The sequence below is a fragment of the Etheostoma spectabile genome, chromosome 20, assembly GCF_008692095.1.
Source record: "Etheostoma spectabile isolate EspeVRDwgs_2016 chromosome 20, UIUC_Espe_1.0, whole genome shotgun sequence".
Classification (NCBI taxonomy): domain Eukaryota; kingdom Metazoa; phylum Chordata; class Actinopteri; order Perciformes; family Percidae; genus Etheostoma; species Etheostoma spectabile.
In genome coordinates this window covers 4,742,167-4,755,492 of record NC_045752.1, presented here as the reverse complement: position 1 = coordinate 4,755,492, position 13,326 = coordinate 4,742,167, and the positions used below count along the sequence as shown (strand labels likewise).

General features: G+C 41.5%; 1 protein-coding gene across 1 annotated transcript in view; it reads right to left on the bottom strand.

Annotated features, from left to right (window-relative positions):
• hs6st1a (heparan sulfate 6-O-sulfotransferase 1a) overlaps positions 1-5,441 on the bottom strand; it is a 57,385-nt gene extending 51,944 nt beyond the window's left edge. Inside the window, exon 1 of the mRNA XM_032500400.1 lies at positions 4,619-5,441. Within this exon, the coding sequence (XP_032356291.1) occupies positions 4,619-5,118 (500 nt within the window). The 5' untranslated portion in view covers positions 5,119-5,441. The remainder of the gene's footprint in view (positions 1-4,618) is intronic.
• Positions 5,442-13,326: the final 7,885 nt, after the last annotated feature.

Genomic DNA, 13,326 nt, shown 5'->3' with positions numbered 1-13,326 from the left:
ACACACACACACACACACACATTTGTGCTATATGCCAATCAGCCAGGGCTGTCTCTGTAGCTTCCTGGAGTTCATCTGGATTCTGGGTTGTGCTGGCTGGCTGATGGCACCATGCTGAGCTACCACATGCACACGCATCGGCTCTCACGCCACGCACACGCACACGCACAGACACACACAGAGCCAGCTTAGAGTGCAGTGATTTGTGCTGTGAATCTGAAACAGACCTATTGAAAGAAGAGTAATGCCCAGTGCTTGACAACCGTGCTAATTGACAGCAATGAAACTAAACGTTTTCACCCTCTACTTTTATCTTTTCAATCATTCCCTGACAGCTCTCCTCTTGTCCCACATTCATCTCATCCTCTTCCTCATATGACTCTTCATCACCTCCATATCCTCCTCCCTTATCCGTGGCCCCCTTGTGCTTTCCCTCCCCTTTTCCCTCATACTCATACATGTAATCATTCATTAAAACCAAGGCAGTTGTCCATTAGGCCAAGCAGCCATTTTGGAAATTGCAGTAACTCTTCCATGAAAAGACATTTCCTCTAATGCGGTAGTCACGCTCGGAGGGAGAGGGAGAAGATGGCAAAGGAGAGAAAGAAAGACGAGTGGGCAGAGATGGAGAGAGGAGGAAAGTGGAGAGAGAAAAAAAAGTGAAGGAGAGAGATAGAGAATGAGCCCCCGGCCATAAAGCCACCAAGCGGAAAGCAAGCCTGCTGTTTGATTAGAGAGTGACACCATCATGGAGGGAAGGATGCAGGGAAGGACGGAAAGAGAGGGAGAGAAAGTGTTTCAGAGGAGGGGATAAAGAGGAGGCGGGAAAGAAAGAGATGGAGAGAAAAAACAGGGAGTGATTTGAGAGGGCCAAGTAGAGGCAGTAAAATTAGCCCCATCACTTTGCTTACTAAAAACGCTCTATGACACACTAGGATTAAACACGCACGCACGCACGCACACACACACACGCACGCACGCACGCACACACACACACAAACACAAACACACATGCACAGGACAGATGGTATCCCCCATCTGAAAGTGTGGCTATAATTTGAGTAAAGTGGTAGATACCTCCTCAGCCAATTAAAAGCCCCACATCAAGGCCTTTCATTAGGGGCTGTGTCTGTTTAGTTTCACACACTCATTAGTGTGTGTTCTACTATGTATGTATGTATGTGTGTGTGTATTAGTTTGTCCCATGGGATCACGGAAGAACATTAAAAGTAATAGAATGGGTGGGAAACGACAAATCCACCTTGAGTCGCACTCAGCCGAGTATGTGAGTCCTTTTCTCCCACAATGCCACTGTTCATCTCAATCTCATCTCATCACCAATCAAAGATGGACCTGTCTCTCCTATTACGAGCCATTCATCTCACGGCCGCTTGCTGCTGCCTAATGTGCCTCCCTCTAAAGCCGGCACATCTGTCACCAGACCAAACTGAGCCTAATCCATCGTGGCATTTTCTCTCCCACAATTTATGATATATACTGAATTTGAAAACCCACCATATTCAATCCAATTCCTTCAATGTCTTGAAAACGGTTGTACGCTCTCTTGAAGTACAAACATTTTGATGAAACTCGCAGTATCTGTAGAATCAATACATCATACAGCCATGACAACAGGGCCTGGCAAATGTTGTTCTATCAATACTAAAGACTTCGATTGCGGCTTTGTACAGAAAGAAAAAGCCATACATGTTGACCTGGCTGTCTCTCTGTCTTTTAAATAGCAACTACTGTGCTTGCGTAGTCATTATACTCTGCTGAACAATATAACAACAAGTAAAGCGGGGGAAAAAACTAATCAATTCAAGTCATTTATTTTGACATTTTGTGGTTCTGAGTTTTCAAATGTGAATATGATTTTAGGTGGTCTACAATAGCAAAGTGAACATATTTGAATATATTGATGTCTTTCGGAGTGTTAGATAAAATAACCAATTTAAATATGTCAACATAGGCTCTGCAATTTTCTTGCATCCTTCTGGCATGGTTAACCAATAATGAAAAGATTTATTGCAGGCCTAAACATTGGCACATATTTGTTTTCATAATCAAATGAGAGCATACAGCAGAAGGACAGTAAATGTAAATTACAAACTTTAAATTCTTAAATCTATTTGTCGGTTTTCATGTTTTCCCCCTATGTGGATGTGCTTTCTGACATCAAGAAGGCGTATTAATGTGCTTGAATCCAGCCGATGGAAATGGTCCTAATTCACATTTTATTTTTGCAGCATTTAAAACGTTTGTGTAAAATTCCCTTGACAGCCGGATGAGAAAACAGCTGCAGAGAGATGCTGGATCTCAACACTAGAACTGCTGTCTTGTCAAATATTCCTAGAACGGCCGGCTTTCTGTTTCTCACAGTTAACAACGCAGCTCCAAACCACTTCCTCCACAAGTGTGCAGGTACAAGGTGTGTCAGACACATAAAACCACTGGCTGGGGCTAAAGACTGTTTATCTCCACCACACTGACAATGTGCACAGCTGATTTTAAAGTCATGTGCACGACACTGCAGCCAGAAAATCTCACCGCTGTTCTGTAAACACAGATGATCTTAATCACACTTTCTCTGGCCTCTTCGCCCCACTGCTACTGCCTTTAAGACCAATGTCCTTAAAACAAGCATTACCACAGTGATACAAGAGAGGCAAACAATGAGGGACGGACACACACACACACACACACACGTGAAAACAGTCAGTGACACAGAAAAATGAACAAAAACAGGAAGGGAAAGTGTTATTCCAGTTTCTCTTCAACGCTCCTCATTGCAGCGATTCACTTCACTTCCCTGTGGAAGTAGAGCTGCATGTAATATGGAGAAGCATTGTTTTTCTTCAGGGTGCTATTAAACTTGTAGTGCCTTGGTTCTCTGTCAGAAGTGATAGGATAGCCGATTACACCAGAGGCAAGAGATCCTCTCCTCTCCCATGCATGAATACCTAGACCTCTCATTTGCGCTGGCTCCCTGTCTCTTTCTGTTCCCATGGCCTCTTCAGGTGCACACACACACACACAAAAACATGCAAGTTCGGGCTTTGAAACAGTGCTCACAAAGTGATGAAAGGCTGTTTATCCTGCTTCCACTGCGATATCTCAGCTCGCCATGCAGAACGGTCGAACACGTTATCACCTCTGACCAGGGGAAACCACGGGAGTCAGGACTGACGCCAGCAGCAAATACCAGCGCTAGTATGTGTGTGTGTGTGTCCCAGCAGTAATAATCACCCGGATTAGAGCGGAGCCAAACCCCCGCAGGGTTCCCCTCTCCCCCCTACCGACCCAGCCCAACTCTGCCCAGCCTGCAGCTCTGATCCCCAGTTTGAGCAGCCATGGGAAGCAGAGCAGCCGGCCTGACATCGTCATGCCCCTGGCTGCCAGACAGATGCGAAAAACACCACCCCTCCCCCTTGTCCTATTGATCCCCCATAGCCAAAATAAAATATTGAACATGCCCAAGCAATACAAAGACACATAACTCATTCAACAAGCATACCCTTAAACCACAAGGGTGCGGTGAATTGGAAGTTGATACAGCCGTCAATACGTCTGGGTGAGGGATGCAATATGTTGGCAACAACAGCAGAGAGGCGCAGAGAAGAAATGGGTTAGCATATAACTTAATAATAATGTGTGTCGTGTCGGGATACCTCACAGTCAATGCAAGGGATTATTATTATTATTATTGAGTGGAAATGTTGCCTGGCTGGATGTATTACACCCCCCCAATGCCTGAAATAAATTTAGCTGAATCCCAGCATGGGAGGGCACCCTGATATTGGCACCTATCAACAATTGTCACTGTTGAGAGAGCTCCTGTTGCATTTGTGGAAGCTCAATGTCCACATTTGTTTCCCAGCGAGCATCTATTATCAATCTACTGTCTCAGGAAGATGCACACCCTCCTTGACATTCTTCTTTTACTTCAAACCATACCATAACACTGAGCCACTCGATGAAGAGAAAGACCTTTGAGTTTTATTTTGTTATGACACAATTATATTACCTTCTGTTATGCATTATGCTCTCTGGTATCACTTACTACTATATTTCTGTGGTGTATTTATTGGACCAAAAATAGCTGCGTGCATTTTGATATTTTGTGTGAAGAAATGCTCTAAAACTGACTGTAAGATAATGCCTATTATAATTGTCTCTCCAGACTTAGAGCCTGTATTAAAGGATGTTTTGTAAACCAGACAAAGAGGTGTAAGAAGTACAACTGTCAACAGGAGATAGACAATGTTAATATTTGTATAATTTTTTGATTTACATTTTAGTTGAGTGTGAAAAGATCTTGACATCTAATCCTACATTAACACAATTTACAGCTCTGTGAGTTTACAATGACCTTATGGTACCTTCAGGTACATTCTCTCTACTGTGGCATCACTGTAATGCTCGTCTAAAATGACACAGTACAGCCTAATAAGATAGTAACGTTAAACTATTAAAAATCTGTAATAGAATCCTCAAAGATGTGTCAAAGAGTTACTATAGCTGGCTTCACAATTTTTGACTACGTTATTTCCTAAACCTCACACTTGAAAATTCTTCATAATCTACAGACAACTAAGCAAACATGAGACAGTTTTACCTTAGATTTTTCTGTTTGTTCTCCTTCTTGTTGAGGACCCCTGGCACACAGTTGGTGAGCTCGGTCCAGTCGGCGTGCAAGCCGCAGCTCCAGCCGGTGGAGAACCGGGAGAAGAGCCAGGTCTCCTTGCGGTTCGGCCGGTAGCAGGTACACTTCTTCTGGCCCGGTCTGCAGTCGCAGGGGACCTCCAGACGTACATTCTGGACCAGGTGCCTGCCGAAGGTAGTCCCCCCGGTCTTCTGGATGTGCAAAAACACAATCACGTCCTCCCCTTTGATTTGGAAATCAATCGTCCTCTCTAGGTCTCTGACGGGGAAGTAGTATTTCTTAACGTAGTGGGGGTCCGGAGTGGGGAAGATGTCCCCCTCGTCTTCTTCCGTAAAATAACCGTGCGGAGAGCCGAAATTGATCACCCCGGGAGCTACGTACTGATAGAGAATCAGCATAAAACACACGGATCCGACGACGATCAACAAGAATTTGCTGCTCCTCTCGACCATGTTCCTTCCAAGTGCGGTTCCTACAGTACGCTACCATTTCCCAGTCAAGCCGACAACAGCGAGCAGGTCTCTCGGCTTCTGCATTCTCGCTCTCCCCCGCCAAGAAGGACTTGTTTTCGGGGTTCAAGAGTGGCTCATTCCCCTTCGTGTTGACCGGCAAAGTTGGCTCATCGTTTACCGAGACCGTTCAACACCCTGAAAGACGCATTGTAACTCACTGAAAGCCCCCCCGTAGCCGACCCTCCCCCGTTTACTTTACTTTGGTTTCCAGTCTACACAACAGGCTCACTGCATCACCATGGAGTTATGTACCCAAGATGCAGCGCGACCTCTACTTTTTCAACGTCTCTCGCTCGCTCTCGCTCTCTCTCTCTGAAAAACGAGGAGAGTCGTTTTAATTTATTGCTTGACACGCAACGACCGCGTCATTCGCTAGCAGCCAATAGATAGATAGATAGATAGATAGATAGATAGATAGATAGATAGATAGATAGATAGATAGATAGATAGATAGATAGATAGATAGATAGATAGATAATGATTAATTTATAAGTAATATAACCACAATGTAGGCCTAAAACACTCAGGATAACAATTGATATATATATATAAATGTATATATATTTTTTTACTTTGTTTAAAACACAAAGCCTTGCTAGGCAAGGAGAACTGTATACAGTACAGTGATGAACTTCTCAGAAAGGTTTTTTTCTCCAATAGCCTACCACTTATTGTTCAATATCATAGCCTAAATTACTAGAAACTACATGGAAAACAAACCTTATCTGTGTCTAAAAGCAAACTAACTTCCCTCCGACAATATTAAGTTTCATGCACACACAATTGTTATCCTGAGTGAAAGTGAAACTAATAAATGCAGTCTATGTAGACCTTGTTGGACAAATTTGGAAGTAATAGAAACTCAACAGTTAATCAGCTATTGTCATATCAATGAGTTACTCCATTTGAATGCAACTTCCCAAATTATTAGGCTACTACAAGAAATCAAAATAGCCAAAATAAGAAGTAAAACAAACGTTGATGACAGTTGGAGTGAAAGCTCAAATGTCAGACAACCATGAGATCAACCCTGTTGGTTCACGTTGCTTCTCGCGTTGCTACCGCTGGTGGTCAGCACTGAGTCCTGCTGTTTCTTCTTTAATGCAGCTGAGCAACTTGTCAGGCATATTTATGTGATTCCCATGGACGATTACTGTCGAACATATTTTGAGTAATCACATCTACGAGTGGAAGAGAGAAACATGTTTCAACGGCTGAATGTTGCTCAGATAAGACTGGTTCAACCCAAGCCGACAATGTGCTTTAATGTATGTTTATGTTTGTTTGTTTTTTCTCCCACCAGTGCCCATGAGGTTTAACTGCAATTTCTCAGGCATTTCTTATTGCAGATGCTTATTGTGGTAATAGGGCAGAGCGAAATGACTGGCTGAGTGTAATCTTGGTAAGCTACCAGGCGAGATTCCCACATGTTTCTTAAAGCCTAATCAGTAAGATCAGCCCAATCAGCAGGCCCGAGGGTGTGTAAGCAGCAGTTTTTGTGGCTGATGGCAAATGAGGTTGGTAAGGGATGAGGGTACATTTTCACTTTGAGTGGTTTGGGTTGATGATGTGATGTGTGTTTAGTCAGGCTGTAATTGCCCGTGTGCTTATCCACAGTTTCAGCTTCCATGATTTTCCAGCTGGATGTGGATCTCATAAGGCCTGAGCTCAACCTCCTCCTGAAATCTTTCCCAACTTTTAATTTATCTCAGGTAGTTTTTAGGTGGACCAGGTGTTCATGATTTACAGATACACAAGTCACACTTGAAAAACTGTTTCAGTGTGTTCAGCTAAAACGATAAGCAGTCACCCTTTATAAATGGCTCTATACATATTTGTATAAGCTTGTGGGTCTCACACTTTCTAATAATCTATCAAGTCTGCAGTTACACACATACGATTTATAGTTAGTCAAAGAGCTAAAACTGATAGAGTTAAGATTAGGTTGGAGGTAGATTAAAGGAATTTTTCACAACCATGGCAACACAAAGGTTTTTCTGATTAATGACTTGAAGAAGATCTATAAAGTACTAGTTAATACTTTATAAGCCACTGATAAAGCCATTTGTTCCAACTCACTAACCCTTTATAAAGGGTGACTTATTACAAAGTGGCACAAAATAGTATTAATTCTATTACAGTCAAAGTAAATAATTAAGCTACAAAGCAAGACATTTTGCTTGTGTAAGACATTTTTGTCCCAGTCACATCCCTTTTTAGATTTTATTTGAATCCTTTTTTGTGGGGTATTTCCACTTTTCAATGACGGTGGTTTTCCAATGCCTTTCACCTACATGTGATGTGTGTATGATCCTTTACTCCCTCTATTGCAGCTTCTAAAATGTGAGCAATCCCTGTTTGTCTGTGTTGCATATTATTGTGACAGACAAAACAAGCAATTTTAAGATGCAAACTTGGCCTTTATGAAAGAACGATTATAAATAATGAAAATGTCCTTTTCTCACTGGCTTTTTAAACAATTTTTTTTTAAAGATTATGTTTTGGCATTTTGAACTTTATTGGACATTTTGAAGCCAAGGCTGGATTTCTTACAGACTGGTTTGTACTGGTAGTATATGCCGCTAAATCTCAATGTTAACCGATATGATGAAGGTGGGTTTTAAAGAAGCTCCATCTGTTAAAAGTTGAGTTTTTAGATTACGTCCTGCACTTTCCTAAAGGAAGGACTTTAATCAAATTAACAGACAGCAAAATCTGGGCTCAGGTATGGGGGTTCATAGGGGCCCGCAGCCAACTACTGCACCAAGGCCACATAGGGGGTTAATCAGGCCATGCTTATAGCCTAGATATAGACAGGAAATATGGAGGGAGTGGGGGGGAGAGAGATAGAGGGGGGGGGGGATTCACTGATTATTTTCACTATAAAATGTCTGGAAATGGTGACTAATACCACTTACACAATTTCCCACAGCCCGTGACGTTTTCAGATTTCAAACCTAAATGTGTAGTTAACTATGATGTGAGATGGAGAAAAACAACACATTTTACATTTGAGAAGCTGGATCTAAAGTATATTGTCCTTTTTGCTTATTCAATCATCAAAATGGGGGCTAGCTAACTTTATATCAATCAACCCCTCAATTAATCAACTTATTGTTTCACCTTTTCTTTCTTTGGGGTGAACTCTTCGGTTGTCACCCCCACATCCACCACATCTCCGCTGAGCTCACCACAGCCTTGTGGCCACCACATGTGCATTCCCATGTCTTCACCAAACCCAGTATTTACAACCACGTCATGCGAGTTGACTACATTTGTCGAATATCCAACCTCCTGCTTGGCCTTGTGTTTGGACTGTGTTGCACCTTGACGGAAGAAGACAACCCTTTCCCTTCCTGAGATTATCTCAGCACGACTGCAGCTGAGCGGGTGAGGGCAACCAGCGTGTGTGAGCCGGTCTCAGTCTTGAATAATTCAGCCCTGCTTATTTACATCTTTACTTACTCTGAAGCAGCATCCGCCTGTCACACTGCTGTTAAACACACTCATGATTATGACTTCTGCCGCGCCCCTGGCATTACCCAGTTAATACTGGGAGATTTTTGTGAGAGAGTGTGTGTGTGTGTGTGTGTGTGTGTGAGAGCGTGTCTTGCTGTGTTTGTAAGACACAGAAAAAAAAGCAACTGAGAATATTAATACGCTGTTTGCAAGTGTTAACTTGTGTGTGTTTATAATGGGACTTTGGCACTTGTGTATGTGTGTTTTCCTCTCACCATGCGCAGTGTCATAATGAGCGGCGTTACTTAAAGAAGATGGATGTCACAGAGTGTATTGCCCTCTGGCTCGTGTATAGAGATATGACAGTCTGTTTATCATCAGAACCAGTTTATTGTGGCTTTTGCATAATGATCCTGTTTAGATGGATATGTTCACACTGTTACCAGAGGCTTTAAGCTGTGTATTATGTCCTGCCTCAGTGTCTCACACGCACACATTGTGTCTTTCTTTTACGCTTGTAATATATTTCCGGCACAATTTTTTTATCAATGTGGTTTGTCTTGTGATAACAATATTAGAGTCACATATGTTTATAAAAAGAAACAAACACTAAACAAGTGCATGGACATATGCATACAAATATTTACATATGTAGGAGGTGTGATGCTCCTGGGCCTATTAAGTCCCTTTGGATGCTGGAATCTGACGATTGGCTAATGAGGACTCATGATTAACACCTGGCTCAACTGATTGCTCATGTCTATAAATAGGATCGATAGGGCAGTCATTAGCTAAGTTTCCATCCACTTGTCAATCCAATTATCTGAAGTTCGGTAAAAAAACTTGTGAATAAAGCTGGTGAAAGTGTGTTTCCATCCAACGGTTTTAAATCAAATAAAAACCTGTGCGTAATGACGTCACATGCTGGTTTGCGATCAAATTGATATCTAATTGATTTTAGCCATTTTAAGGTGTTTCCATTCATTTTCGCACTGAGTCGCACAACATTCAAGCAAACAAAGTTTTTCTAGACAAAATGGATCGTGCCATCCACCAACAAATGATCAACATTGCACAAGTTGTAGTGCTTATGTGCCAGCTGAGATAAAATCCAATGAGACCAAATGTATTTCCTTTGAGTCGATATTCATGAAATTCCATTGAATTTGACTGTTTCCATAAGGCATTTTTCATTCAATATCACTTAATCCGGATAAAAACGTGTGGATGGAAACACAGCTTCTCTTTCCCTCCTCAAGGTCGTTTGATTTGTCTGGATTGTGGATTTAGTTAGTTTTGCATTGTAGAGACATAGCGACATATCAAGCTATAATAAGAAAACAACGATGCTATCAACACATTGCCGTGATGATGCAGATGCAACTTGGCTTTTATTTTCCCTAAAGACAAGTCTTTTTTGAGACACGTCTCGCTGTTTGAGCGCCTTCCATTTACTCCGGAGGACGTCCCACGGCTTGTCCTAACCTTTGTTGGCCATTTCCTTCGCGAGTTCCTGATAAATTAAGTTCAAAACGTCTCTCGTCTCCTCGTTCGTCCACTGTCTTTGTTGACACCCGCCATGTGTGCGAGCAGAGCGGAAATATTCGGCGGAAATGAACTAAAACTTCTTCTTCTTCATTCTGTGGCGGGTTGCAACCATAAAATGACCTAGAACTTAATTGCAATTTGTTATTTATTTGGCAAATAACGCTTCCATCACCGTTCATCGCATAAGCCAAATATCGATCAAGAGGAAATCAGATGAGACCGAACGTCTTTCCTTTGAGTTGATATTCATGATATTCCATCAAATTTTACTGTTTCCATAAGGCATTTTTCATTCAATATCACTTAATTCGGATAAAAACGTGTGGATGGAAACACAGCTTCTGTTTCCCTTCTCAAGGTTGTTTGATTTGTTTGGATTGTGGGTTTAGTTAGTTTTTCATTATAGCCTTGATACATCCATACACTACACACATCCATACACTCCACACATCCATACACTACACACATCCATACACTCCACACATCCATACACTCCACACATCCATACACTACACACTTTATTGATTAACTGATTGCATGTTTATCTTTGTTAATTTAAATAAATTGGATTTAACGTGTGTGTTCTCCACCTTTTTTGTCATACCTGTGAGCCAGGTCATGACTGAGGAGCTTGTAATGCGCACAACGTTCTGTTTTAGTACAATAATCCCCAGGTGGTCGGTGGATTATAGCTGGATGTCATGTTGACACGAGCGAAACAGGGTTCATGAATGGTGCTTGCATCTTTGTCTTGTTTTGCAGGAATCTGCTCTCAGCCTACTAATGTATGTTCTGCACACACACACACACACACACGCACGCACGCACATACACATCATGCTCAGACATGCCCCGTCTGTTTGTGCTTTATTTTTCATTCAGCCAGTGGCCAGGGCCGAATTCCACCGAGGGAAAAAACACAAAAACAAAAGGCAACAGGGTATTTAAAACTAACACACAGAAAAAAAATCTAATTTTCCCTGCTCTGTAGTGAACTTAAAGTGTTGTGTGAATGCAGCAGTGTATTTGTTCTTTATAAGTAAACAGGCAGAAATGAAGTGAAAAGAATTACCAATCTGTTTTCATCATGGAGCCCTGAAATGAATTATTCCTTGAACCTTCGGAGAGTTTCAGACACAAATATTTTCTTTGGATGTGCCTTAGGGGGGAAGTGCACACTGTAGAAAGAAAACAAAACTGGGCGCCATCTATTTCCTACATTCCAGAGTCGGTTACTGTTTGAGATTTTGTGTGTGTGTTTATACATACTGTTAGATTTGAGTTTGTGTACATCTGTGTGTGTGTGTATGTGCACGCGCACACCACACAGATGTAAACGCGTCTATACAGGTGTGTGTGGTTTTGTACATTGGCAGCATGTTAGCATGTTGTCCGTGTGTACCGTGTGAGTTTGCGTTTGTGTAAATGAATATAATAGACCTTGACACTGGAGACTGACGTCTTGACTTTATTACCGCAACGGATTGAATTGTTCAGTATTCAACCCACACCATGATTTCTTTTCCAAGCACTAAACATAACCGTAAGAAATGGTAATCATGTGGATGTTGTATTGCAAGTGGAAAACAAATGAAATACAATTGTTTTCGCAGATACCTTCAGTATGCTGTCACAGCACAGGTAGTACTGGCAAAATGATTTATTGTAGGTCTAGGGAATTGAATTACTACTAAGCCTTATGACTGAACCAGCAAATAAGATAGGCCGCAACATACTCTGAACGCCTTCGGTTGCCAACAACAATAAAGGATCTTTGCTTAAATTTAGCTTTTTTCAATCAAGCCTCAATAAGATTAGTAATGCAGTTAGACAGAGACCTTTCTCATCTCACTGAAAGCACCATGCTTCAAACAAAGTGCTTGTCTGAAACTCTGTCCCTCTACACTTCTCTGACTTTGGATAGGGGCAATGTGTCGGAGAAAGTTTTGCAAGTTTTGTGAACCAACAACCCAACAAGCACAGCCCATTTATGCGGCAATCGTTCAGGTGTACGTGAGGGGGGGGGAAAGTCGCTTTGAAACTTCTCTCCCAAGCTCTCCTTTTTTTTCGTGCTTTACAAAACTACTTTTGTACTTTTGGTGTTTACGATCGAGTGCAACACTACGAATGCCTTCAAGGGGAGACTACAAATCATCTCTTCTGGGCCCTCTTCTATCAAAGCAGTTGCCCCACATTTGAGCGTGGCCATTCAGAACAAGTACAAACACTTTTTGACATCGCTGGTTCATTTCAAGCATTCTCCAGGTTTAACCTTCCTTGTGTCGTCTGTCTGCCTAAACATTCCTTTTGTGCGTGTGTGTGCGCACCTTTTATGAGCGCTCGAGCATGCATTTGCTGTACTTTTCTCTGCTGGGTTGTTATTTTCTGGTGACAAGTTGACCCTTAGACATTTTGCCGGAGGACTTATGTTTTCAATGGGTTGTGTCAGGTTCACCACTTAATTCTTTCTCACAGCCATGAGGGATTTAAGTCCATAGCTGTCTGTAAAGGGAATTGGATCAGCTCATGTTTCTCAAGGCAGTTGCTAATGATTAAGGCTGTATTTAAAATGCTGCGCATAACCACCGTCTGCTGACCAGTGAGCACGTATTGATTTGTGGAGATTACTTGGGCTTAATTGATGATGGCTCACAAACAAGACTGAATTCTATTGTTTTGTAAAAAAAAAAGTATATATATATATATATATATATATCAGGTAAAACAGGTTCACTGGAGACACAAATGTGTCACTAAAAACATGTTACTGTGGTGAATAAGTAAAAGACCTTTACTTAGCAGCTTTATTTTCATGCTAGTAAGTTTGAAGTACTACAGTTCTGTACTTAAGTACAATTTTGAGGTATTTTTACTATACCCAAATGTATACCTATGCTTCACACACTTCTACTCCATTTAATTTTAGATGGAAATCAACTTTTTATTCCACCACATTTATCGGAGTTAGTTAATTGAGATTTTACAAACAAAACATGTGTAATGAATTTATAAAATATGATACTGTGCTGCAGATTAATGTGTACAAAGTAGTGCAGTCCACCAGCTGTAACATTAAAATGATCCTTACAGTAATAGAACTCTCTCCTCTCCTCTGGTATCTTACTAATAGATATTCTTCCA